This window comes from Chiloscyllium plagiosum, unplaced genomic scaffold, assembly GCF_037043375.1.
Source record: "Chiloscyllium plagiosum isolate Xiang-an unplaced genomic scaffold, Cpla_swu_hap1 HiC_scaffold_8, whole genome shotgun sequence".
NCBI lineage: Eukaryota > Metazoa > Chordata > Chondrichthyes > Orectolobiformes > Hemiscylliidae > Chiloscyllium > Chiloscyllium plagiosum.
Genome location: NW_028270146.1, coordinates 85,184,170 through 85,211,995, shown reverse-complemented (window position 1 = coordinate 85,211,995; position 27,826 = coordinate 85,184,170). Strand labels below are relative to the sequence as shown.

At 40.6% G+C, this 27,826-nt stretch overlaps 1 protein-coding gene across 1 annotated transcript in view; it reads right to left on the bottom strand.

Annotated features, from left to right (window-relative positions):
- LOC122553776 (cysteine-rich motor neuron 1 protein) overlaps positions 1 to 27,826 on the bottom strand; it is a 240,517-nt gene that overhangs the window by 161,545 nt on the left and 51,146 nt on the right. The window contains exon 2 of the mRNA XM_087990059.1: positions 23,346 to 23,513. Within this exon, the coding sequence (XP_087846185.1) occupies positions 23,346 to 23,513 (168 nt within the window). The remainder of the gene's footprint in view (positions 1 to 23,345; positions 23,514 to 27,826) is intronic.

Below are 27,826 nucleotides of genomic sequence, written 5' to 3'. Positions count from 1 at the left end.
GCATAGAGTGAATGGCAAACACCTTTTCCCTATGGTAGGGGACTGGGTTAGTGTGAGAGGGGAAAGATTTAAAAGGGACTGAAGGGCAACTTTTACCAGAGAGGGTGGTATTTTTATGGAATGAACTGCCAGAAGAAATGGTAGAGGTGGGTACAGTTACAACATTTAAAAGTCATTTGGACAGGTACATGAATAGGAAAGGTATAGGATATGGACCAAACACAGGCAAATGGGACTAGTTTGGATCAGGAAACCTGGTCAGCATGGATGAGTCGGATCGAAGTATCTGTTTCTGTGCTGTATGATTCTATGACTTAGTTCTTTAAATATTTAAAGAAAGTTTACAGCCCAGGAACAGGCCCTTCGGTCCTCCAAGCCTGAGCCAATCCAAAACCACAGTCTAGACCTATCACCCAATTCCTAAGCATCTGTATCCCTCTGCTCCCCACCTACTCATGCATCTGTCCAGATGCACCTTAAATGAATCTACTGTGCCCGCCTCTACTACCTCTGCTAGCTACGCATTCCAGGCACCTACCACCCTCTATGCAAATTCACTTTATTATATTCCACTTTAAAATGTATTGGAAAAACTAGAAAAGAAAATGAAGTGCTTGATTTCAATCAATGTATTCGTCATTATAATGACGTTGCGTGAAGAAATGTTTTCAAAACATACTCTTTGGGGCTGTGAGAGAAAGTTAAATGCAGATTTTTTTAACTTCACCAACCAGTGGAAATAGTTTCTCTTTATTGCACATCTGTCAAGATTCTTTTTATACATATTCTTGGGATGTGAGCATCATTGGTTAGGCTAGTATCTATTGCCCATCCCTTTTTTCCCCTTTCAGTAGGTGGTGCCAAGCTTGACCCAAGCATATGGCAGTCCACGTGTTGTAGGTTTGCGCCCAATGCTAAAAGAGGGGAAGTTCCAAGACTTTGATTGAGGAGTGACAGAATTTGGATGTAGATCAGGTTGGCTTGTGACATGGAGAGGAACTGCAAAGTGGTGGCATTCTACATGTCTGTGGCCCTTGTGTTTCTAAATGGAGGAGATTATAGGTCTGGAAGGTTCCACAAAAAGTAGCCTTGGTTGGTTATTGCAGTGCACCTGCTACATGGTGCACACTGCTGCCACTGTGGATTGCTGGTGGAGGAAGTGAACACTGAAGTTGATGGATGGGTGCTAATCATTTTCATACATGACATCAAATTTCTGAAAGTTTATTGGAGTCACACTCATCCAAGGAAGTGGAGAGTATTCTATCGCACTCATGATTTTGGGCTTTGCCTACTCTGGACAGGTTTTAGAGAAGGTGAGTTACTTGCCAGAGTTCAGAATCTCTGACTCACTTTGGTAGCAACAGTGTTTATATGGAGAGTTCAGCTCAGAATGTTGATAGTGGGGGAATTCAGTGACTGTAATGTCATTGAATATCAATGGGGGACAGCTGGATTCTTGTTTGTTGGAGATGGTCATTATCTAACTGGCGTGCCGTGATGTTACTCATCACTAAATAGCCCAAGATTGAAATTTGTCCAGGTATTTCTGCATAGGCTGTAGACTGGACCAGTACCGGAGGAGTTGTGAATGTATTAAGCATTGTGCATGTAGCTGCAACATCCCCACTTCTGAACTTATGACAAAAATAATTTTATTGATGAAGCAACTATAGAGGTTTGAGCCTATGGAACCACCCTCAGGAACTCCTTTGATAACCAGGGTCTGAAATATTTAATGTTGTGAGATCAACCCACTTTCTTTGTGCTGGGCATGACTGTAGCTGGTGGAGAGTTGCCCCAATTCCCGTCTGCATTGATTGTACTACAGCTGCTTGGTGCTACACTTGGTGAAGTATTGCTTTGATTATTTTCACACAGCTACTGAATATGAAAGTTAAAAATAATACTGACTTCTTTTTGTGTAAAGCAGAATGTTCTTTACAAAACTGCCCAAGAATGGTGCAGTGCAATTCGTTGTGTGTTTTTTTTTAAAAAGCTTTTTTTGAAGAGAGGTTTTAAGGCAGAAGTAATGACCTGTCTGTTGGAATCTAATAAAATAAACAATTTGGGAGGCTTTTTTTTTGAATTGGAAGAATAGAAACAGCCTCCCTTAGAATGCTTTTTCTATTTGTTGTTCTCTCTCGCGCTCTCAATGTTTTTTTTCCTGGGCTGCTAGAATTGCATGCGAGACAATCTATTTTACTGAATTTACCTTTGCTAAGGGCATGTTTAAGGAATGTTACTATATTGGAACAGTTAAATAGTAATAGTTGAATTATATAGCCAACTCTTAGTTTTATTTTCTCTGTACTTTAATTAAGGTGCATGAATAAAGTGTTATTTCAAGCCTGGCAGTTTGATTAATCGAATTGCTTCTGGAACACAACGCCTTATAGTTACCCTAAAATAAAGAAAAAGTTAGGGTCTACACTATCTTCTTAATATAGTTTGAGGAGGTTTGGTCTGGTCCATAACACTGGGGAATTGTCCTGACATTAAAATGGAACTGCTATTCTTTTCCTACTCTCAACTACAAAAGATACTTCAATAAGAAAGCTTTTCCCATTCAATTTGATCAACATATCATAAAATAAGTCAGGCATAAGGATCACATGGGATTTGCAGTTCGACTCAATTAATTCCACTGTTGGTTACAACTGCCAAAAGCTTCCATCCAAAGTTGGGGGACTGATGCAGAAGAAAGAAAAGTCCAGCATGGGCCTGGATGACTAAATTTTGATGGCCATTTTTGGTAGGCGTGTCGTACTTTTAAAAATAGTCTTGGTTTAGTTCGGTCAAATACAGCCATTGAACATTTTAATATTTACAACAATTACGTTAGGAGAAACCAAATGAATCTGTGCCAGTACCAGAATTACCCAGCTTGCAACAATTTAGTGATAATGATTAATAGTTACGTCTCGGTAGGTTTTAGTACACAGTGTATTTTTGGTGCAGTGTCTGATGTCGTCTCAAATTGAATAGCATTAATCAGCAAAACTGAGAACTTTTCATTCATTATCCCCCTTACCCCACAAGATTCAATGTTTTAATATGCTCATAGCCCTTGAGTTATTACATAAAGTACATTATCCAAAATTTTTTTAAACATCCCAAATGCAGGATTTAAAAAAAAATACTACCATGTATGGAACTTCCTCACCTACGTAACTGAACAGACCATGAAGTACCAACATTAAGTAAAATGCCAAGCTGCAGATTATTTAGATAGAGAGCTAATCTGGTTTAAAGCCATGAGAACTGCAGCAAGATGCAGGCTCTGTTTACACTATATTTTCAGTTTCTGATTTTATCCTGCATTTTGTACAAGCGGATCAGGCCTTTAAAATAATAAATATTGATTCTGGGCTTGGGCCAGAAGTATTTTTGTAATTGTACAGAAGTACAGACTTATCTATTTATTTCCAAATACAGAATCATGCTGATCCTATTTATAAATAGTACAGCTAATATTACCAATAGAGATTTAAATATGATTATAAAATATGGGAAGCAATGCACTTGAACAATCACTCCCTTACAGAAAAACAGTTACCATTTTGAAGGATAGATTTCTTCTACAACAGCAACTAGGAGAGTCAACATTTATCTGTATTCTCTGGTGACATATTGCCAGATTTTGCAATGTATGTCAAAGTTATCAATCATTTGCTTGCAATTATCCTTGTAATTGCATATTAACGATTACAGCATCATAAGTAGTAGTCATCCATTATGGTTCTTTTAATACATTTGATAATCTCTCCATAAAGAATGGAGAAAGAAAAAAAAACTTTTAACGAGGATTCATTCAGAATTTTGAAACTATACAGCTTTCTCTTGGCGAAACTTGTTGATGCAGTACACTACTTGGGTGTCACTTTACGCAGGCGGTCTTGTGGCTCAAAGGGCTGCCTCTGAACCAGAACCTCTCGGTTCAAGCCCCACTTTGGGACTAATTAGCCACACAAGTAATATTCATGTTGTGGCCAAACAGAGTTGGCGATCAACCTGCTTAATCTTTCCAACATGCCCATGGCAGGCTACAAGAGTGGAAGTGATCAGCCATGTTTGATGCAGAGTGGTTCCCTTTTAGCTACAACCACCATCTCTCTCTCGCTCTCTTCATGCAAGGATGTCTATTGCTCAGTCTGGGCTGTGTCTAATTATGGACAGAGTCATTTTAGGATTTGTGCTATTTCCAAACAACTTGGTTGCACAACTACTGCAAAGGTTCATGCAAACTATTTGCTCCCGCACTATTTATTTTTGTTAGCTAGGACTTGAAGAAGTCTTCCTTGATAAAGAAACATTCAAACAGAGGGGAAAAGAAGCCATTTGCTCATATAGAAAAAGAAAGTTCAAATACTTATTCTGTCCAAACAAATAAATGACAAGTGAACTGACCTACCAACTCGATTCATTCTCTAGTCAGAAAGAAGGCAAATGGCATGTTGGCTTCCATGGCAAGACAATTCGAGTAAAGGAGAAGAGATATCTTGCTGCAATTATACAGGGCCATTGTGAGACCACATCGGGTGTATCACTGGCAGTTTTGGTCCCCTTTTCTGGGGAATGGTGTTCTGGCCATCAAGAAAGTGCAACATGTATTTATCAGACTGGTGCCTTGGATGGCAGGACTGATGCACAAAGACAGACTGGATCAGTTTGAACTATATTCACTGCAGTTTAGAAGAATGAGGGGTGCTCTCATAGAAACCTAGAAAATTCTGACAGGACTGGATGGTAAATGGAAGGAGAACATCGCTGATGACCAGAGAGTCCACAATCAGGAGTCACGGTTTAAAAGGTACAGGGTCAGCCATTTAGGACTGGGGCAGGAGAAATTTCTTCACCCAGAGAGTGGTGAGCCTGTGGAATTCTCTGCCACAGAAAGTGGGTAAGGCTAAAATAGTGAACGCTTTCAAGGAATTGGATTTGGTTCTTAGGACTGAAAGAGTATGGGGAGAAAGTGGGAACAGGGTACTGAGTTGGATGATCAGCCACGATCATATGGAGAGTGTCCTAAGCAGGTTTGAAGGGCTGAATGGCCCACCCCTGCTCCTAATTTCTATGCTTCCATGTATTATAATAGCAAAAGAAAAGCAGAATTGTATAGGGGCTTGAACAGCATGGATTACCGCAAGAAATGTGGTAGAACTGCACAAGTTGTCCAGTGAGACCTATCCTGATTTCAAGAATATTTTGCTCCATCTTTTAACTGGGTCTGGACATCGAGGGGAGATTCTCACTGACAGCAAGTTGTCCCTTAAGGGAGCAAAATGCGAAAAGGCAAGGGAAAGCAGTGATGCTATGAGCATTGAGGGAGGCTCTAGGTGATAGAGTGCTGAGACAGCAAGTGAACAGCCAAGATACAGCCTAGTTCAGTCCGTAAGCAGAGTGCATTTCCCAGACAACACAGTATCCCTGCTGCAGCATTGTGATAGCTGCCAGCACAGTGCAAGGAGGAGATTCATCGAAGTTCAGAAGTGTCCTGTAAGCGGAACAGGGATGTGCCATGCTGATCAGTTGCGAAATATCCCATCAGTAATGACTTGTTCCTGATGCAGAGAGGGGCAGGATAGGGCTAGAATAAGATGAGAATGGCACCAAAGGGACAGGGTAGATAGATGATGATGATGATGATGAGAGCTGCATAATTGGAAATTTTTAATCATTGAAACAGAGGAGCTCCAGCCATGGCCAGATTTGAGAGGTTTATGCTCACAGCACTTCTGCCGAATGTGTGTTCACTCTGAGAAATGACTTCCAACTTAACTCAAAGAGGAAAGGATAGCAATTGGAGACAGTAATTGTGAGGCACAGCTGGGAGGTGACACAAAGATGAAAACAAATCTCTCTGTAGTTAATACTGATTGAGAGGCAACCCTCCTGAGGGAGGGCGCTGAGTAGAGTCATGTTACACTTCGGGGTGTTATGCTCAATGTTGGGAATGTCTTAGGTACGGAGGTTTAGCATCACTTATCTGTCCCATATCCATGAATTCCTCAAACTTCTTGATAACATTGTAGCTTGCCTTAAGGGACCACAGGCTTGCTGTGAACCTGCTCCAACAGCCCCCCCCATGCTTAGTTGGAAGATACTAGTCTCTTCCTCTGGTCTCTGGCAGGCATTAATCCCTTACATCTGACAGCAGGGCCTCAACGGAAAGTTCCAGAAGCACAGAGAGCAGTCCCAGGTCCCCTTTACATTTCTTTGACCACCGAAACCTCAGAAGCAAGATCTGGCTCAATCATTCTGAACCCAAACAGATTAGAAATCCTCCCTTTGACCAAAGCAGTGAGTCAACTCCAAAAGTGGAACACAAATGGCCACTTCTATTGGTCAGCTGAGAGTGGGCCTGTTCTTTTTTGGCTGTTCTCGAGTTTCTTGAAGAAAAGCACATACATTTCAGGCTGACCTTTGAGGGCAAATTCATAGCGTCATACAGCACGGAAGCAGACCCTTTGGTCCAACCAGTCCATACCTTCAATAATGCCAAACTAGTCTCACCTGTCTGCTCCTGACCCATATCCCTCCCAACCTTTTAGATTCATGTATCTCTCCAAATGTGTTTTAAATGTTGTAATTGTACCTACACCTACCACTTCCTCAGGAAGTTCATTCCACACGGGAACCACCTTCTGTGCAAAACATTTATCCCTCATGTCTTTTTTAAATCTCTCTCCTCTCACCTTAAAATGTACCCCCTTGTCTTGAAATTCCCCATCTTAGGGAAAAGACAACTCCCATCATCCCTATCTCTACCTTTCATTATTTCATAGACTTCTATCAGCTTGCATCTCAACCTCCTATGCTCCAATGAAAAAATTCCCAGCCTTTCTTTATAACTCAAACCTGCCATACCTGGCAACATCCTGGTAAATCTCTTCTGAACCCTCTCCAGCTTGATAACATCCTTCCTATAACTGGATGACCAGAATTGGACAGAGTATTCCAGAAGAGGCCTCACCAATGTCCTGTACAACCTCAACGTAACGTCCCAACTTCAAGGATTGAGTAATGAAGGCAAGTGTGCCAAATGCCTTTTTAACCATTCTGCCTATATATGATGCAAATTTTAAAGAATTATGTACCTGCACCCCTAGGTCCCTCTATTCTACAACACTACCCAAGGCCTTAGCATTATTTGTATAAGCTCTACCCTCGCTTGTTGTGCCAAAATACAGAAGCTTGCATTTATCCAGATTGACCTCCATCTGCCATTTTCCCAGCCCACTGACTCATTTGATCATTTTTAAACCATTTCTACAAAGATAGCACTGGATGATTATCTGGACAAAATAATGTGCAAAGATAGGGGGGTAAACAGCAGGGGATTAGTAATAGCTACTGATGTGCATTTAATGAGCTACTGCATATACAATGGGCCGGATGGCCTCATTCTGCACTGCATCATTTCTGTTGATTCTGCAAAGTGTGGATCCTCTTGTAGTTATCTTCACGCTGCTATCCAGTGGAGGTTGAACTCAGAAGCATGTACTGAATGTGAACCTACCATTCACTTGCACTTCACTCTGGAAGTGTTACAAACCACGCAACCAGAACCCAAATGGTAATTGCAAATAAAATGAATACCTTCAAACTGAACTGGAATGGGCTTACTTCTTCGCACTTGGTGCCTTTGGCTCCTATTAGTTGGAAGTTTAGTTGCTGTTATTTCTTTTTAGAAGTTGAGGCTTGTACTATTTCATTCTTCCTCAGTAGCCAAGTAATAAATTTCAAAAATTTCATAACAAAAATCAAATGCAATCATAAGGCAAGGGAATTTATGGCCGAATTAACGTGTGGTGGAAAATTAATAATTCGTGATCTGAGCAAGGAGTGCAAACAGTCGGTTTGAATATATGGAAATTTTGCCATTTGTTAATAGTATCATTCACTACAATTTGGAACAAGAATCTCATTCTCCTTCCAGGCAAATGCAGATCTTGAATAGGAATAGACGTTCCATTCTAATGTACCTGTCTTGGCAAAGCACAACTATTCTTTACCAAAAGGAAATCAAAGTTGCCAACAATCTTTTTCCGTCAGTGGGGCAACACCACGTGCAGCACAGTGTGCTGAAGCTGGGATCATTCAAAGGCACAAAACCACTTGTGTGTTTATACTCCGGGCACCAGGCAGGAAGGCCACATTTGGAGGTGGCGTTCACTTCATTTTTGAGGGCAAAGGCAAATTCATTCAGCATTCACTTTTCCACCAGCAGCCAAAGGCTTCCGACAGAGTTCAGCTGTAACAACTGAAATGAGGAAATGTACTCCACATCCTCATTCATGCTTACAAAGTATACATAATGGCATGATTGATGTGTTTGTGTTTTAAATTGCCTTGGAGAAAGTGAGGACTGCAGCTGCTGGGAATCAGACTCGAAGAATGTGGTGCTGGAAAAGCACAGCCGGTCAGGCAGCATCTGAGGAACAGGAGACTCGATGTTTCGAGCATAAGCTCATCAGGAATTTTCAGAAGAAGAGCATATGCTTGAAAAATCGACTGTCCTGCTCCTCAGATGCTGCCTGACCAGCTGTGCTTTTCCAGCACCAGACTCAACTCGGTTTTAAAATGACCTCTTACTTTCGGCCCTTTAAAAGTATCGCGCTCTCTTCCCCTCCAGGAGAATGCCCACTCGTCATTCCTTCTTTGTGCACCTAGATATATTTTTCAGTCAACCTACCAATTTCTGGAGCGGGTGGGACCTGAACCTGGGGCACTGAGCTTAAAGGCAGGAATGCTACCACTACACCTAGCCCCTTTATAATGGTATGATTGTAATCAACCAAAACTGGTGGCCAGTTGTCACTAATAAATATAAGCCAATCCGAATTTTTATGTGGACTGAGATGTGTTCATTTGGGTGTCCTTGTTCTGTACTGATTCCAGTTAATGAAAGAGAAATTGAAAGGTTAACTAATGAAAATTGATTGCTCTCCAGTGTGTGGACACATAACAGTTAGAAAGGAAAAAAAAGCATGAAAGATATGTTAATGCATCTTCCAGGGCTATTTTGTCATACTTCTCAACTATTCAGGTACTAATCGCAATGAGTCTAGCTTACAATTGACAGAGATCCAAATAGGAGAAAAAGTGAAGACTGCAAATGCTGGAGATTAGAGTAGAGAGTGTGGTGCTGGAAAAGCACAGCAGGTCAGGCAGCATCCGAAGAGCAGGAAAATCCACGTTTCAGGCAAAAGCCCTTCATCAGGAATCCTTTTGCCCGAAACGTAGATTTTCCAGCTTATCGGGTGCTGCCTGACCTGCTGTGTTTTTTCAGCACCACACTCTTGATCCAAATAGGAGTCTAACCATGCATGGAATTCCAGTGTACCAAACCACATCCCAGTCAGATCCACCATTCAATCAAAACACTTTAATGCAAAATATCCACATTGTTATATTGCTTCAAATGCTCAAAATGTTAAGCATAAATGCCAACTTTTAGCTAAAGGAGATCTTTTGGAAGTTCAGAATTTCATTCATTAATTGTACTGCTGAATAAATAATTAAAAGAGTTGTTCTACAAAGATGACAACATTAATTTCATTTAACTATTTACTGATTGCAGTGTAGTTAATTGTCTTGAAAATTAACTATACTTCTCCAGAAGAGTTTCTGCTTTTGATCAAATAATAGTATCCAATTAAATTAACCTAAAACCTGAAGGTTTAACCTTTATAGAATATGGTTCTCTCATAACTTGACTTTGTTCTCGGAAACAGAATATTCAACGGACGCTTTTCCCCAACATAGCACTGAGGCTCTTAAGTCAATACTTTTAACATGTATTAAATTTCTTTATACAATAAAAGCTCATTGGCTCAATGAATTATGGATCATGATTTGTTCTGAAAAGGTTATATATGAGAGAAAGGGCAGATATTTATGCTTACTGCAGTATTTCAGAATAAAAAGACATTTCCCTTTCCTTGAGAAACCATCACAATATGAGGAAAGGAATTCAATCTCAATACTGCTGAAGAGACAGATTTCTGAAGCTTTTCATCTTGCATTCATCAGGACAAATGAAAGAATTCTGTTGTGCCATAGTAGCAAGTAGTGTAGATTAGTTGGCAAGTCTGCTGACTGGTTGAGGTGTTGCGACGGAGAAGGAAACTTCAATGCAACAATTCCTTGAAATCGGGAGATTGTTCACGCAATATTCCAAGGCTTGCACTAACCAGTTTTGCAATTCTCTGTAAATTACTGTGAAACTTAATAAAATCTATACAATGTGATGAGTTATCTATTTATACACAGGGTTCCCATGCCCCATCAACTTGGCACTGCTAACCAATTCTTAGTAGCCCCGTGGTATGATAACCAAAAATAGTGCTTCAAGATTAGATTAGATTAGATTAGATTCCCTACAGTGTGGAAACAGGCCCTTTGGCCCAACAAGCCAACACCGACCCGCCGAAGAGTAACCCACCCAGACCCATTTCCCTCTGACTAATTCACCTAACACTATGGGAAATTTGGCATGGCCAATCCACCTAACCTGCACATCTTTGGATTGTGAAAGGAACCCGGAGCACCCAGACGAAACCCACGCAGACACAGGGAGAAGGTGCAAACTCCACACAGACAGTCACGCAAGGCTGAAATCGAACCTGGCACCCTGGTGCTGAGAGGCAGCAGTGCAAACCACTGAGCCATGTCGCTGTCACCTCATTACTAAAATACTTTTGATTGGCACAGAAACATAGAACTGAACAAATTAGCAAATAATCTATAAAGGCAAAAATGAAGCCTTCTACTCAAATGATCTTTATCAAGATTCTCAGGGATTTTTTTCTGCTGTTATTTTAGATTCCAACATCAATGTTCAGCATTTTATAAAAAGACCAAGCAAGCAAATGACTACATTAGTTATCTCAAGTTGAGAATTTCCTCCTCCCACCAAACTGTAAATAAACAAGTTAACATGAAAATTAAAGTTATACTTCTGTACATATCCATTATTTGATGCAGATAATGCATGGATGAATGAAATCCCAATGAAAAAAATCAATCTCACTGAACCAAATTCCAACAATAAATTGTTTGGCACTCACCTTGAAGAATATACTGATGGACGCAAGATTGAAAGAACAATTATCTACACAACTTATTCTTCAGTTTTAGCATATTTTATTAAAGGTTTAGTATGCTTTCTTTTATTGGTCAGAGTATTGAGCACAGGAGTTGGGAGGTCATATTGCGGCTGTACAGGACATTGGTTAGCCCACTGTTGGAATATTGTGTGCAATTCTGGTCTCTTTCCTATCGGAAAGATATTGTGGAACTTGAAAGGGTTCAGAAAGGATTTACAAGGATGTTGCCAGGGTTGGAGCTATGGGGAGAGGTTGAATAGGCTAGCGCTGTTTTCCCTGGAGCGTGGAGGCTGATGAGTGACCTTATAGAGATTTACAAAAATCATGAGGGGCATGGATAGGATAAATAGACAAAGTATTTTCCCTGGGGTGAGGGAGTCCAGAACTAGAGGGCATAGGTTTAGGGTGAGAGGGGAAAGATATAAAAAGAGACTCAAGGGGCAACTATTTCATGCAGAGAGTGGTTTGTGCTGCCAGAGGAAGTTGTGGAGACTAGCACAATTGCAACATTTAAAAGTCATTTGGATGGGTATATGAATAGGAAGGGTTTGGAGGGATATGGGCCAGGTACTGGCAGGTGGGACTAGATTGGGTTGGGATATCTGGTCGGCATGGAAGAGTTAGACCAAAGGTCTAGTTCCGTGCTGTACATCTCTATGACTCTATGTCTCTAAACACTCATCTCAAGCAGCACATTGATTAGAGAATGATTGATAACATCTTTAACAGGAACCAATGAAACCACTGTTTTATGCAGCCAAATACAAAAACATTGTTTGGCAAAATGAAATCAGATGATCGCTCACGTTTGCTTTATTGCCAACATTCTAATGAAAGCAGGTTTAAGATTAGCCTTTATTGTTAATTCCTTTTAGAGTTCACATTAACTGCAATAGCTTTGGAAACCTGTTCCTATCAGTGAAATCATGGCTGACCAATAACCATTCTTTGTTGACTTATTTCACTAAAAGGAACATTGGGAAAATCTATAAGTAGAATATGTTTTCAACCAATGTTTACTTAACATTAAATACTGAAAGAATGGCACCTTATATGAAACATCAATCTTGCCATTTTCTGCACCCTAACATCTTGGCACAAGGATCAAATATTTCTTCTCACCTTCAGGAAAATTGCATGTTTTTGTCTGACAGAACCAGAGAGCTGTTCAGCAATTGAGATGACATACACCACAAGTAGGGATTACATGGCACTGTAATCTTGTTAGGTTTTCTCATCTTCGTAGACATTAGTCAAAATGCATCTGTGATCCTCGCCCAGATAATGTCTTTAAAGTCTGTGACCTTCTATCAGAATATTGTTGAATGCACAATCTCATCTTGATAATAAAAAAAATCAATTACAAGGTGCATTACATACACCGAGTGTTTTATTCCCATTCCTCTAACGTTCCCTCAGCCAAGTGTTAAACTGCCAGCCATTCTGAAAAGTGGCCAAATCCAGAGTATTCTGACAAAAGGCCACTGTTTCTTCATTATTTATCCATTTGACTGCAGAAGAGAGCCTGCCATTGAAAGAAACTTGCATTTGCGGAAAGGAATAAAGTAAAGCTATAAGAATAATTAACTAGAATCAGGTCCAGTAGAATGGTTTCTGGCACATGCTCAAATCCATTCGGTGATCTGCTTTCCAGATAAATTTAAAGAGACAGGACTATGAATAGATGCCAAAAATCCGGTGCAGGGTTTAATACAGGTTTCAAAATGAAAACTTGTTTATCCCAAAAAAGTGCCAAAATTCTTCATTGACGGGTTTGGATCTAATCATGTGGACAGTCAACAGATTTTGGAAGGCTCCAGATTCTTAGGAAGTTATCCTCCAGTAGTCTAATACATTCTGGGACAGCATGAGACAATGATCCTGTTAAAACAATGATCAGGGAAAATTTCACTTGGGTTTTGCCCTGAATATCAGCAGCTTCCATTTAATTCAAGTGATTCATGGTTACTTCATAAAAATGCTTCCACTAGCAGGCCACCTAGACAAAGTCCCTTGGGATTTTTTTTTTTAAAAAGATTGGACACTAAGCCAAGTGATTGTACTCTATACTAGCAGAATTCATCATTTCACCTGATCAGATGTATGAGAAGTATGCAACTTCCAATTTAATGACTCTTCACTCAGCTTCATTAGCTTCACGATTAAGTGACATCTTTCTGGTGTCCACAGTAGAACAGAAAATCCACATTTTAACGGAAGGTCATCAACTTTGAAATGTTATCTGCGTTGCTCCGACCTTAGATGCTGTGTGAGCGTTTGCATTTTTCCAGCATTTCCTGGCTCGAGTCCAGAAAATCCTCTTTTGTTAAGAGCTTCCCATTGTTACGAAAATTAAGTCTCCCTTGTTAGCACTGCGGCTGTACAAGAGGACAAGCAAACATTCTCACTGAGTTATAGAATATGGGCTGGGTTTTGATCCTTTTACTTTACAAGTCTAATTGGTGGCTGCTTTGATTTAGTCTGATCAAGGTGTGACAAAAGTGAGTCTCAGAACTTTGTGGTATAAACACTGTACAATATTTCATCAGTTGGTAAAAGCATTTGATAAGTCTGTCTTTCCTGTTTTGAATCCACGAACAAATGGTGGGCTGCAAGGTTCAATGCCTGCGGTAATCATTGTTTAGCTGGTGGTTCCGACTCTATTCCCACATCCCGAAATAATAGAAGGTTGCTCCCTGATGCTTTCTTAAAGCTGTTCCTAAACAAGATATGCACAATGCAATGAACAGTACATGACTTATTGTCATTCACTTTAGTATGCTTTCTTTTATTGGTCAGAGTATTGAGTACAGGAGTTGGGAGGTCATGTTGCGGCTGTACAGGTCATTGGTTAGGCCACTGTTGGAATATTGCGTGCAAATAGTGTTTACGAGCATGTTGCCAGGGTTGGAGGATTTGAGCTATAGGGAGAGGCTGAACAGGCCGGGGCGGTTTTCCCTGGTGCGTCGGAGGCTGAGGGGTGACCTCAGAGATTTACAAAATTATGAGGGGCATGGAAATGGCAAATAGACAAAGTCTTTTCCCTGAGGTCGGGGAGTCCAGAACTAGAGGGCATAGGTTTAGGGTGAGAGGGGAAAGATATAAAAGAGACTCAAGGGGCAACTATTTCATGCAGAGGGTGGTTTGTGCTGCCAGAGGAAGTGGTGGAGGCTGGTACAATTTCAATATTTAAGAGGCATTTGGATGGGTATATGAATAGGAAGGGTTTGGAGAGATATGGGCCGGGTGCTAGCAGGTGGGATTAGATTGGATTGGGATATCTGGTCGGCATGGACGGGTTGGAGCAAAGGGTCTGTTTCCATGTTGTACATCTCTATGACTATGACCCAACAGGTCTATTTGGTAGTCAAATTATCCTTCTATCTGCTTTATGACACGCTATCGATACTTGCTCCTGTTCCTTCCTCCGGTTTACTTGCTTCGCCTTAAATGCACCTACATAGTTTGACACATAGTTCATATCCTCACTCTAATGCCAGTGTTAATCAGTTGCTTCCATGCACATTTGTGGGTATGATGGTCACGGATTAGCTCTCATGCCAGAGATTGAAACCCAAAAATTATGCCTGACATCTCCAGTGCACTAATGAGGGCACATCATTCTGTCTGAGGCACTGGGATTTTAAACAGAAGCTGCATCTCAGGTGTGGAACACAATACCATGGGACATTTTCATAGAGTTTAGCAACAATTTCCTAACCAATAATTATAACTCAAATCAATATCACTTCAAATTTAAAAAAAATGACTATAATATTGCTGTTTGAGAGATTTCTTTTTTAAGTGCACAAATTGACTGTTGTGTTTCCTGAATTACAACAAAGACTCCAGTTCAAGAAAATACTACTACTGTTAGAAATTGCTTTTGGTTATCCTGAAGCTGTGAATGGCACTATGCAATTTTATCTAATATACCTTCAATTATGGAGTCATAGAGACGTACAGCACGGAAACAGACCCTTCAGTCCAACTTGTTCATGCCGACCAGATATCCTAAATCAATCAATCTAGTCTCATTTGCCAGCACTTGGCCCATATCCCTCTAAACCCTTTCTATTTATATACCCATCCAGATGCCTTTTAAATGTTGTTTTTGAAGCAGCCTCCATCACTTCCTCTGGCAGATCATTCCATATACGTACCAACCTCTGCGTGAAAAAGTTGTCCCTTAGGCTCTTTTTAAACCTTTCCCCTCTCACCCTAAACCTAGGCCCTCTAGTTCTGGACTCTTGTACCCCAGGGAAAAGATCTTGTCTATTTATCCTATCCATGGCCCTGATAATTTTATAAACTTCTTTAAAGTCACCCCTCAGCCTCCAATGGTCCAGGGAAAATAGCCCCAGCCTATTCAGCCTCTCCCTATAACTCAAACTCTCCAACTCTGCCAACATCATAGGCAAAATTGAGATTCTAATGATGATCCATTTCATGTTCTTGGAGATGGCTTCTCTGTGGGTTTTATATCAGCATCTGCTTACCCAGTTACGCAGGTACTATTCCTACTGGCTCAAGTTTGCATTCTGAGAAAATTCTGATTGAAACATCACTGTAAAATAAAATCTTGTTGTTGACTAGCTTTATTACAGGAGGGAAATAGAAGAAAGCTGGTGGGCAAAGTTCATAATTCTCACAGATCCAGCAATAGAGTTCCCATTTTAGTCATTTTCTCATTTTCAATTATTATGGAAAGCTGTTGGACTTGAAACTTGGCCTGGAATCCATTCAAAAATATATTTTGTTGTTGATGTGGTTAAAGATTTTACAGTTAGATACAGCAATTGGAGAGATCTTGGCTTGTGAAGTATCAGTGGTATCGCAATCCTGATTAAGCTGAATTATTTTACTTAACTGAAATTGGAAAGATAGCTCAATAACTATTAATGACATTTACTGGCCTAAAGGGGGAAGAAAAAGAACACACTGCATCAATAATAGAGGTTACAAACAAGAGCCTAGATTTTATTCATGCCATTCATAACTTCAGCATTTTACAGACAAACTACAGGCTGTTTCTGATTGCTATTGCACTAAGTTTATGATGTGGAGGTGCTGGTGTTGGACTGGGGTGCACAGACTCAGAAGTCATATAATACCAGGTTATAGTCCAACTGATTTATTTAATCACAAGCTTTCAGAGTGTTTCACCTTCATCAGATGTCGCATGACTTTTCGCCAAGTGTTTGATATGGGTACAATTCATGACGCACTGTTCAGAATTTGATTTTTCTCCATTAAAATAACACCCAGTCACTTATTTGGACAGAACTTCAATATTGCTGAACAGACAAATGTTGTGAGGCTTTGTCTTGCACTTATCAGGAGAAATGCAAGAACGCCAAACTTTAACTGATTAAACAATTTATATGACAGGAGAAAAGTGTTGATTGGCAGACAAGTCAACTTCAATTGGCCGAGGCATTGCCATGAAATAAGCAGTAAAAGAAAATGTAGTAGGCATTAGGTGCAATTTCAAAATTGAGCAACACTTGCTGAACAATTCTGAGGGGGCAAATTGCTACATAACAACTAATCTAAGATAATTAGTTGCGTTCGTAGTGCGGATCACTTATACTTGTTAGAAGTCACAGATGTTCATAAACAGGACCTTTTTTTGAAATACCCAGTGACTTAGGGGTGGGCTTTGATTCCCGATGATTACTTCACTGGCAGTGACTTGCCAACCAATCAAATACCTTTCCTAGCACAGTAGCGCAGACCGCAATTGTTTGAAACTTGCAATGCTTGCATTTATTCTGATGAGTGGAAGACAAGGAGCTTTGGTAATATATGGCTATGCATTTTAGTTTTAACATGTCTGTGGAAATGCAGTGCACCTTTTGTTAAAAAAATTACAAATGCAATAAATTGAATTGCATTTCTCAAGTGGAATACAATCTGCATAAATCAAATTTTTAATTCTGAAAGTGATACATATCTTATTCCCAGTACTGTAATACATTGGACTATTCCAGTAACTAAAGCAGGAGACATTTGACCATTTAAGACTAGGTTATACGAATAGTTCAAGGAAAGGGGGTAAGTGCAGTGTAAGGGTAAAGGAACAAGGTGGCTACAAGGAATTCCAAAAACCTGTGTGGGGAATATACACCAACATAGTCTGGCTGGATTGAAATAGTGTTATAACAATTGTGTTATAATTCATATTGCATTCATTTTATGTTGGTATGGCAAGACAATAAATTAATTCTAAAAAAATGAAATCAATGTAATTTGCCACAGATCATCTCTGCTCAAGTGATGCACAGCCACTGCTGTTACTAAATCTTTAAATGTTCCCCAGCTTCCTTATATATCCATTGCTCAACTTCAACCAGATCTTCTGACTCTTTCCATTTCCCCTTCTGCTTGGCTATCTCCACTCACCTTTACCCGTTATGTCGCTTTTTCAGTTTGCTCCAATATTGTCTCCATTGTTTACAAGAGTTTTTCAATATCCATGATGCAGTTTTAATATGTCTCAGACTTCTGATGGACAAGGTACTCACATTCAATTGAAGTTACACTGAACTCATTTTCCAACAGAAACAGCATTGATTTTTTCCCCTATAAGAGAATCACTACAGCACAAATAATATGTCTCCAAGACAAGTAACACCTGTGAAAAGCATACATAATATGGCAAACTCACTTATGACATGGGGGTTATGCAACAAATCACATTTCTATCACATTCAAGGTCTGAGGTTTCACCAGGCAATACACCAGAGTGTAATCTGACAAAGATTGACACTGAGCTAAAGGAGACACTACGACAGCTTGGTCAAACTGATTTTACATTTTAGGGAGCATCTAAACAGAATGATAGAGGGGAGTGAATAGGGCTGGGTAAAGTGTGGGAGATTGTGTTGGAACAGAGTGGGTGATGATGGAGCAGTTAATCCAGTTGGTGTGTTGCAAAAGAACACCAAAATCATGGGGTTTGATCCCGGAGACGAGGGGCTGCCTTACTCCCCTGACTGTTCAAAAATCACAAACTACAGCTCAACAACCCTCAGGAGAGGATTCTAATTGGTGAAGAGAAAGAAAAATTGGTGGATTGGATTAAGGAAGGGAATTCCCAAGTTTATGACCTATACAATCATACAGATTGTACATCGGACGGTCTTCTCGCCTCAGTGATAAATATCCAAGTTGATAAATAACAAATTCAGGTCAGGATGCAATGATTGTCAATGTCAAAAAGGTCTTGTTTGTGCTAAATCTACCAAAATCAGAAATTGCTAGAGTACTTCACACGTGGAACACAATGTTTCATTCAAGTTCCAGGTGAAGCAGCGATTTTCCTGCACTTTGCTCAATCCAGTTTATCGTTCGCGCTGCTCACAACGTGGTCCCCTCGACAGTGGGGAAGAGGTCACGCAGACTGAGACCGCTTCACGGAACACCTATTTTCTGTTTGCAAAAAACGATCCAAATTGCCTGCCACTTCAACACACCCCGGCGAACAAACTTTTGTAGTGCTCCAGTGAAGCTCAGCACAAGCTGAAAGGAAGCATCTTATTTTCCGCATGGGAACCCTACAGCCTTCAGAAAGCAGCAATCGAGTTCAATTATTCTACAGCCTGAACACTTTCTTCTATATCCTTTACCAACCATCACTCCCCCTCACCCCACACAGGCTCCGTCAATGATATGGGCTGCTTTCAGCACAGCCAACTCATTTTCACCCACTAATGGTACCTATTATCAGCTTTTCTTTCTCCCCAACATACCATCATCCGCTCCTTTGTCTGTCATTCTCTATCTCTCTCTGGGCTCCGTCTATGCCTATCTGCTCACTCCTTTTCACACACCAATCCCAGTCTTCAGCGTAAATACTAGCCTTTCCTCGCTGCTACCAATTCTGAAGGGCCACTGGACTAGAAACGTTAACTCTGCTTTCTCTCCACAGGTGCTATCAGACCTGCCAAGTTTCTCTAGCTATTTGTGTTTCGGATTTCCAGCATCCGCAATTCATGGTTTCATTAAAGCTGGCGCGGACGTGTTTGTTTTTGCCCATTTAAGGTTTTGACAGGCACACACTTGTCTTTTTTAAGGTGGGACAGTTACCACGGTGCTCTGTCCAGAGTGGAGACTAACACACAGTCTGAAAGCTTCATTGCTGGTGCCTACCTCTTTTATACATTTCATATTGCTGTGTGCCTATGCAGCTTTTGGAGTCTCGGGGGCGATCCACAAGTTGGCACCTCTGACAATGCTCACTTAGTATGCGAGTGTGGATAGTATGTTTAAATCCTGGATTTATATAGTGACTAGAATTCCTGTACATCAAATCCACTGATGCCACATAGCATCATCCAAGTGCAGGTAGATAGGATTAACGTAGTTTGGTGTTTGCTGGTCAACATAGACATGGTTGACCTGAAAGACCTGTTTCTATGCAGTATGACTGGAACATCTTACTTAATAGCCTTCTCTACGCATACAAACTTACACACAAATGTCATCCATCACTGCCTTAAAGTGTTCAATCTACAGGATCTGCATATCCAAAACAGGCCAGAAAGAAAGCCTGGCTTTCACTGAAAGCAGAATGGCTCCAACATTGCATGAAGGCCATCCAAAGCTTCAACCCCTTGCACCTTCACTCGGGTGTACATGCTCTATCCACTGTGTGGAGTCCTTAAATTTCAATTAAAAATATTTGAGATTTTGCACAATTGAAAAATAAGCTTCTGGCAAGCTAATTAAAGTCTCTTTCAAACACGCTCACATTGATACTGAAAACAAATTCTATTTCATGAGAAAGAAATCTTTTAAACTTGGTGATGAAGATGCTTTATAATTAATTTTGCTCAGTGTTTTTGAAGAATTGTGGTAAAAGGAATTTATTTCAATTTTTGTGGAAATGCCTGTAGACGTTCCTTTATAAGAGGTTATCTAACAATGACTGTGGCTTAGCAGGTTACTTTTTTTTTTAAAAAAAAGAAAAAAAACCACTTATTTGAAATATGAATGGTGGCAAGCAATTGCTTTACTAAGAATGTAACGGGGCCACTCTTGACTAGTATCTAGCTTCGAAAGGTCCTTATTTAATCAGGTTCAGTTGGAAGGAAGCCTGCTAAGAACAAGCTGTCCAGTTAACTTCTCCCATTTCCTGAAAAGAAAGCCCCCTGTGAAATGAAAAACATTGAAGCCTCAAGGTGAAATGGATGTGTTATATGAAGGAGTAATTGAACGAATATCTCAAATCATAACTTCCTGAACAAGCTGGACCTTGGGGCATCATGTTGTAGCTGTGGAAGACATGGGCAAGGCCACGATTTGCCTTGTTATAAGAAGGATGTTATTAGACTGCAGGGGGTGCAAAAAAGATTTACAAGAATGTTACTGAAACTAGAAGGTTTGAGTTATAAGGAGAGGCTGGGACTTCTTCCCCTGGTAATCGGGAGGCTAAGGGATGATCACAGAGCTTGAGAAGATCAATGCCGGCATAGAAAAGGAGAATAACAAGGGTCAGGGAGTCTAAAACCAGAGGGCACAGGTTTAAGGTGAGAGGGGAAAGATTTAAAAAGAGACATAAGAGGCAATTTTTCCCCATACAGAGGGTGGGTGCATATGGAACAAGCTGCCAGAGGAAGTGGTTGAGGAGAGTACAATTACAACATTTGAGAGAGATTTGGAGAGGCTCCTGGATTGGAAATGTTTGGAAGATTATAGGCCAAATGCAGGCAAATGGAATTAGTTCAGTTTAGGGGCAGCACAGTGGCTTAGTGGTGAGCACTGCTGCCTCACTGTGCCAGGGATCTGGGATCGATTCCAACTGTCTGTGCGGAGTTTGTACAATCTCCTTGGCTAAGATGCTCTGCAAAACGCTCCCCGAGTTTATGTTTGGTCTCACTGCTATAGAGACAACCACATTGGGAGCACCGGATGCAGTAAACTAGGTTGGAGGAGAGGCAGGTGAACCAGAAACTCAGGTAATGTTCTGGGGTCCCGGGTTTGATGGCGACAAATGGTGGAATTAAATGTCTAATAATGACATTGGGGAAAAACCCATCTGGGTCGCTAATGCACTTTTACAGAAAGCAATCTGCCGTCCTTACCTGGTCTGGCATACGTATGACATAGTTGACTCTTAACTGTCCTCTGGACAATTAGGGATGGGCAATAAATACTGGCCACGACAGCGACCCACATCCCACCATTAAATAAAAAATAAATTCCAGTCAGCAGATAGTCAGATACTGGACTTATCTGAAAGACTCATGTCAGGATTTCTCAGATGTCCTGACATAATGACTTTTCAATTTAAACTTGTGAAGGATAATTACCTGGTGTCGAGAACCATTCATGTAAAGATAGCCTCTCTTGGAACAGCTAGGACTGTTGAGAAACTCAACACACTATGCTTCCATTAACTTCTTTATAATGACAGAAAACAAAGGAAACTTCATACTTATGAAGCTTTTAAGATAAACTACTTCTATACTTTAAGAGGCGCCATTTTGATAAACAGAAGCTACATGAGAAGTGGCTGGACATGGATTCAAGTCAGGTCACAATAGAAAAAAAACTTTGCTATTTACAAACAAAAGTTGCAAGTGAATCGAGGTGAGACGAATTAGTATCTAGTTCTTCTGAAATATATTTGGTAAGTACTAAAGATATTTTAAAATATTAAGTGTTAATATTTAACTAAAATGCAATACATTAGTAAACATTTTATACCACTTTAAATGTGTCTTTTTTACATTATTGTGAACGTTCATTATCTGATCCAAACAGATTTATTAAATGCAGAGAACTGAACTTGTGCACAAAACATTTACTTTGCATACATTAATTAAGAATTCTTACTGCATCATCTGTCTATTGGAATCTCACTGTGGGTGTTCTGCATTCAAATCGTGGATGAAAATACCCCCCACCTCAAAACTAATGCCTGCTGGAGACCATAATTAGTCTTACATTAAATACTCCCAGTTGAGTGGATTAAGTCGAAGCAGATTCATTGGAACTCTAGAGAAGTAACAAGATACGAATTCCATTGCTTTTACAGGATGAAACTAAACCATTCATGTGCAACTTCAGTTATATCATAATTAATACACCAATACTCATGAAGCTATCAGGACCTAGACATGACAACTTGGCCATCTCTACAAGATTCTCACTTGACAATTCCATGCAAATACACACACAAGCATTTGTGCTCGCGCAGAGCTCCATAGATATTATCCCACACACCATTCCCCAGGTCAATTCCTTTCTAAAATGTTGGTCAGTAATCTATTCTGGTTCTGATAAATTGTCCATACCCAAGACATTATGTTGTTCCTTCTCCTCAGCTGCTACTCAGTGTTTAAGTGGCTTCATGTTCGAACCAGGTACAGATAGTGGATGTCTCGGCATAATGTGGCAATTAAAGCATAAAAAGGGAGTTTACCTTTACTCTAAGAAGAGCTACAGTTCTTTTGCAAAAGATACTAGTCAGAGAGATGCCAGGCCACATAGAAGTACGGCTTAGGTCCATTCACACAAGAGTGTAGATTTTACATTGCCGTAAAAATCTAAATAAACTATTCTAATACACAACAAAGTACACTCCATTCCAGACACACTGCCATACAAAAGAGCTTACTTAATCTTAGCCAATTCTTTGCTAGCCAGTTATGATTAGGGCTATCTTCTGGTGATCTAAATGATTAGTAATTTCAGACCATGTTGAGAGAACCACAACGATAAGGTTTCCATTTAGTTCTGGGGATAAAACAAACACCCTGAGATTACTCAAGTTTTCAATATTTTCTAAAAGAGTGGAGTAAGAAAGTTAGGCAGCAATTTTCATACATCATTCCTCAAAGCTATCACAACAAAAGGGAGACTAAAACAAACCATTTAAAGCAGACAACTTGAAGTTCTCTTGGCACCACATCTGTCTATTTACCAGGATCTTCTTCAAAGGCAGCTACACATTGCCAAGAGAAAATCAAAAATCCAGCCCCACTGCCAAAGTTTTCATCGGGATGTTTATTTTCTTGTGCAAATGACATTTGGATAGACAGAAGGAATTGAACTGAAGACATAATACTTAGTAGTCCATTTTTATTATGCAGAATTTTTTTACAGGTACTCTTTAATACCGGTGCGAATATTGATCTAATTTCAAATACATCCAGTGAAAGATAAATTCATAAACAGTTTTTAAATCTACCTTCAAAATATTCATTTAAAAAAGGACTGTACCTGGCACATGTCCCGAGGAAGCAGCACAGGAATCCAGATCAGGGTACATGAACAGGTTAACACAGGAGCGTACGACTTCACAGACACACTGTCTATTGAGCAGATTACAGCCAGAAATCTCGGGGCAGAGGTCATGCTGGGGCACAACGTCTTCAATGAATTTGATCGCTGCAGAAGCAAGGAATCATTGTTATTCCAAATTCACACAGTGCAATATCAATTTCAAATGTCAGTCAATCTTTAAGAATACCTACGTTTCAGCACGGAAATTACAAAAGTCTAACACTGCTCTGAAACCTTCATTGAGCAGCTTTTCAAACTAAATTTCATTGATAGGTAGTGGGTTACAATGGCAAGGCCAGCATTAATTGCCATTCCTAATTGCCCTCAGAAGGTGGCGAAGAGCTGCCTTCTTGAACCACTGCCATGTATTGTTTCAGGTGGTCAATGACTGGCATTTATTGGCCCACAGATTATTTGTCCCAAACATTAATATTGTCCACTTTTTAACTGCAAATAGACATGGGTTGCTTCCATGCAAGTCATTCTGAATGGTGTTGAATATTGTGCAATGAATCCCCACTTCTGACCTTATGAAGGGGATGGCTGGGCCTAGGACACTTCCCTGAGGAACGCTTAAAGAAAGTCCTGAAGCTGCGATAACTGCCTCCAACAAGCACTGCCATCTTCCATTGTGCCAGATATGACCACCAACTTGAAGAGTTTTCCCATGGATTCTACTGGCTTTAGGTTTGCTACGGTTCCACGATGCTACACGTGGTCAAATGTGACTTTGATTTCCAAGACAGTCACTCTGACCTCTCCCCTGGCGTTAATCTCTTTAGTCCATGTTTGAACCAAGGCTGTAATAGAGTCAGAAACAGTGACCCTGGCAGAACTCAAACACTGAGCAGGTTATTGCTGAACAAGTCTTGCTTGGCAGCACTGCTCAGGACTCCTTCCATCATTTTACTAATGAGTGAGAGCAAACTGATGAGGCAGTAATTGGCTAGGTTAGTTTCATCTTTTTGTGCATGAGATAGAATTGGGCAATTTTCCACATTAGCTGGCTGAGGTAGATGCCAGTGCTGTAGCTGTACTGGAACAGCGTGGTCTTACAGCAGAGTGGCATGTTCTGGAGCACAAAACATCAGAAGCAATTGCTGGAATGCTCTCAGGGCTCATAACCTTTGCAACACCCCAGTGCTGGCATCTGTTTCCTGATATTCTGTGGAATGAATCAAACTAGCTGATGCTGGGGACTTCTGGAAGAAGCAAGATGGATGATCCACTTGGCACTTCTGACCGAAGATTATAGTGACTGCTTTAGCCTAGTCTTTTGCACTGATGAGCTTGACTCTCCCATTATTGAATATGGGGATATTTGGAGCATTCTCCTCCAGTGGGGATTGCTGGTGAATAGTCAGTGGGTTGGGGCGGGGTGGGGGGAATGGGCATTGGGAAGATTGATGGTCTATGTGGAGGTGCAGGAGTGTTGAGAAGAGGGCAGTATCTATGCAGTAGAAGAGGGGCTGATTACAATATGGCTGCTAGAATCGGGGGCTGGAGAATTCACCATGTCTTTGGTCACTAGCAATAGTGGAGTGCTTGGTTAAAACCTCCTTGAGCTCAAGTTATCACATCATTTTTACCAAGCATTTTAAAACCCGGCTCTTTCCATTTATATGGCAATGATTAATAGACTTTAAAAATGTTGATTGATAACAGGCAAACTGCAAGAATTTACAAACTAAATGTGACTGTGTTGCTTTATTGTGGTTTTGTTTCCATTGGAATGGAGGTTACATTGCAAGAGAGTCTGGGAAGAATTGATCTAAACGATTAAAAATGTTAGAAAGTGCCAACTAGGCAAGTATGCCCAGTCTCATTCTGTTAAATGTCATTTCAATTTTTATTCCTTTCAATATAGTTTCAAAGCAATAGCGTGTCAGTTCTCTAAACTATTAAAGTCAACAGTTTCTCAGGACACACTCAGCAGTAGGAGGGTGGATGGTGGCACAAGTTACAATTTGCTTATGGCCCACCTATTGGAATAAAGAAAATTTACAGCCCAGGAACAGGCCCTTCGGCCCTCCAAGCCTGAGCCGATCCAAATGTAGTGTCTAAACCTGTCAGTCAATTCTTAAGCGTCTGTATCCCTTTACTCCCCACCTACTCATGCATTTATCCAGACTCATCTTGAATGAATCTACCGTGCCTGCCTTTACCACCCCTGCTGGCAACGCGTTCCAAACGTCCACCCTCTGTGTGAAGTACTTGCCGTGTGTATTCCCCCTTAAACTTTCCACCTCTTGAAAGCATGACCTCTCATTATTGAATCCTTCACCCTGGCAAAAAGCCGGTCTCTATTCACCCTGCCTATACCCTTCATGATTTTATAAACCTCAAATCAGGTCCCCCCCTCAATCTCCTTTTTTCTAATGAAAATAAACCTAACCTAGTTAACCTTTCTTCATAGCTAGCACCTTCCATACCAGGCAACATCCTCACCAAAGCGTCCACATCCTTTTGGTAGTGTGGCGACCAGAATCGTACAAAGTATTCTAAATGCGACCTAACCAATGTCTTGTACAATGTTAACATGACTTGCCAGCTCTTATACCCCGTCCAATGAAGGCAAGCATACTATATGCCTTCTTGACCACTCCATCCACCTGTGCAGCAACCTTCAGCGTACAATAGACCTGCACTCCCAGATCTCTCTGCCCATCAACTTTTCCCAAGGCTCTTCCATTCATTGTATAATTCGCTCTAGAATTAGTCTTGCCTAAATGCATCACCTCACATTTGTCTGGATTGAAAGCCATCTGCCACTTTTCCGCCCAACTCTCCAGTCTATCTATATCCTCCTGTACTCTCTGACAGTCACTTATGCTTCCTGCTACTCCACTAATCTTTGCATCATCTGCAAACTTGCTGATCGTACCAACAGTGCCCTCTTCCAGATCATTTATTGCTTGACTAGACTGTGGGACGGCTCTCCCAAACTGGTCCCCACACGTTAATGAGAATGATTTTGTTAGGCTACACAGGATGCATGTTAGTCACATCTGATACCTCGTGCGATGCCAAGTAGTTAATCAGGTTTTATCCTTTTGGTTTTCATGACCATTTGATATTTGCTGGACAAATTCACAGGATAGTCCCGAAACAAGCGCTGCTGTCAAGCACAAAGTCAGATATATCCCACGTTTGTGAATAAGAGGAGTTTTAATGACAATCCAACAATTACATGGCCACCATTTCAGATTAAGGTTTTTTTCTACTCTAGGTTACTTGATAAATTTCATTAAAGCTCATCAGTTATCATGCTGGGATTTGAACTCCCATTTCCAAATCATTGGTCCTGATTTACTAATCCACTAACATACCAGCCTATTGCCATATCTATCATGAAAGTTGCTAATAATCTTTTATTTGGTTGTACCATGCATTCTTAAATGACCCCTTCTTACATCTTGCCCATAACCAAAGGCAACAAATTGGCTTATTATTTTTTAGTTCGGACTTAACCTCTAAATACAGTATTGGCATTGCATGTGCTGTTAAACATATAAGCAAGAGTTTGACGAAGCACTTTGTCAATGCTGATAGATGGCAGTGCGCTGTGAACAAAGGAGACCATTATATATTGCCTTCGTTAATCTCTCACAGGCATTCAACCACGTGGGTAGAGGCAGTCTATTTAATCTGCTGGAGAAAACTGGCTGCCTGCCAAAGCTACTCAATGCGACTGCCTATTTCCATGACAACGTAATGGATAAGGTCAGCTATGACAGGGCAACATTAGGACCCGGACATCTGCCATGGGGTCAAATTGGCATTGACACTCTTTGGCAAGTTGTTCTCTTTGTTGCTGTCATATGCTTTCAGGCTATCAGTGGAAGATGTCTAGCGACATACCAGAGCCAATAGAGAGCCGTTTAGTCTTGCTTGAGTGAGATTTAAGACCAACCTGTGCCAAGTACTCAGTTCTCTATACTGCTAATTCTACACCAGCATTCCATACCAAGGCAAATAAACAAACTTATTGGTGCTTGTGAAGAGACTCAGGGCTTGACCATCAGCATCAGAAAGGCAGAAGCCATGGTTGTGAGTATTGGTATATGACCCTTCAGTGTTGACACTGAGCCGCTGGATGTTGTTGATGGCTTCACACATCAAGGCTCCAACATCACCAGCAATCGATTATTTGATGCTGGAATCAATATGCACATCACAAAAGCTGCAGCAGCCGAGCTCAGTTGGATAACAGTGTGGAACAGCAGCAATCTGACTGTGCAAACAAACAGATTCCATTAACCAAAACTGAAATTGCTGGAGAAACTCAGCAGGTCTGGGAGCATCTGTGGAGAGAAAACAGTTAACATTTGGAGTCCAATGACTCTTCATCAGAAGGGTATGAAAGAGGTTCACAGGACTCCAAATGTCAACTGTTTTCTCTCTACAGATGCTGCCAC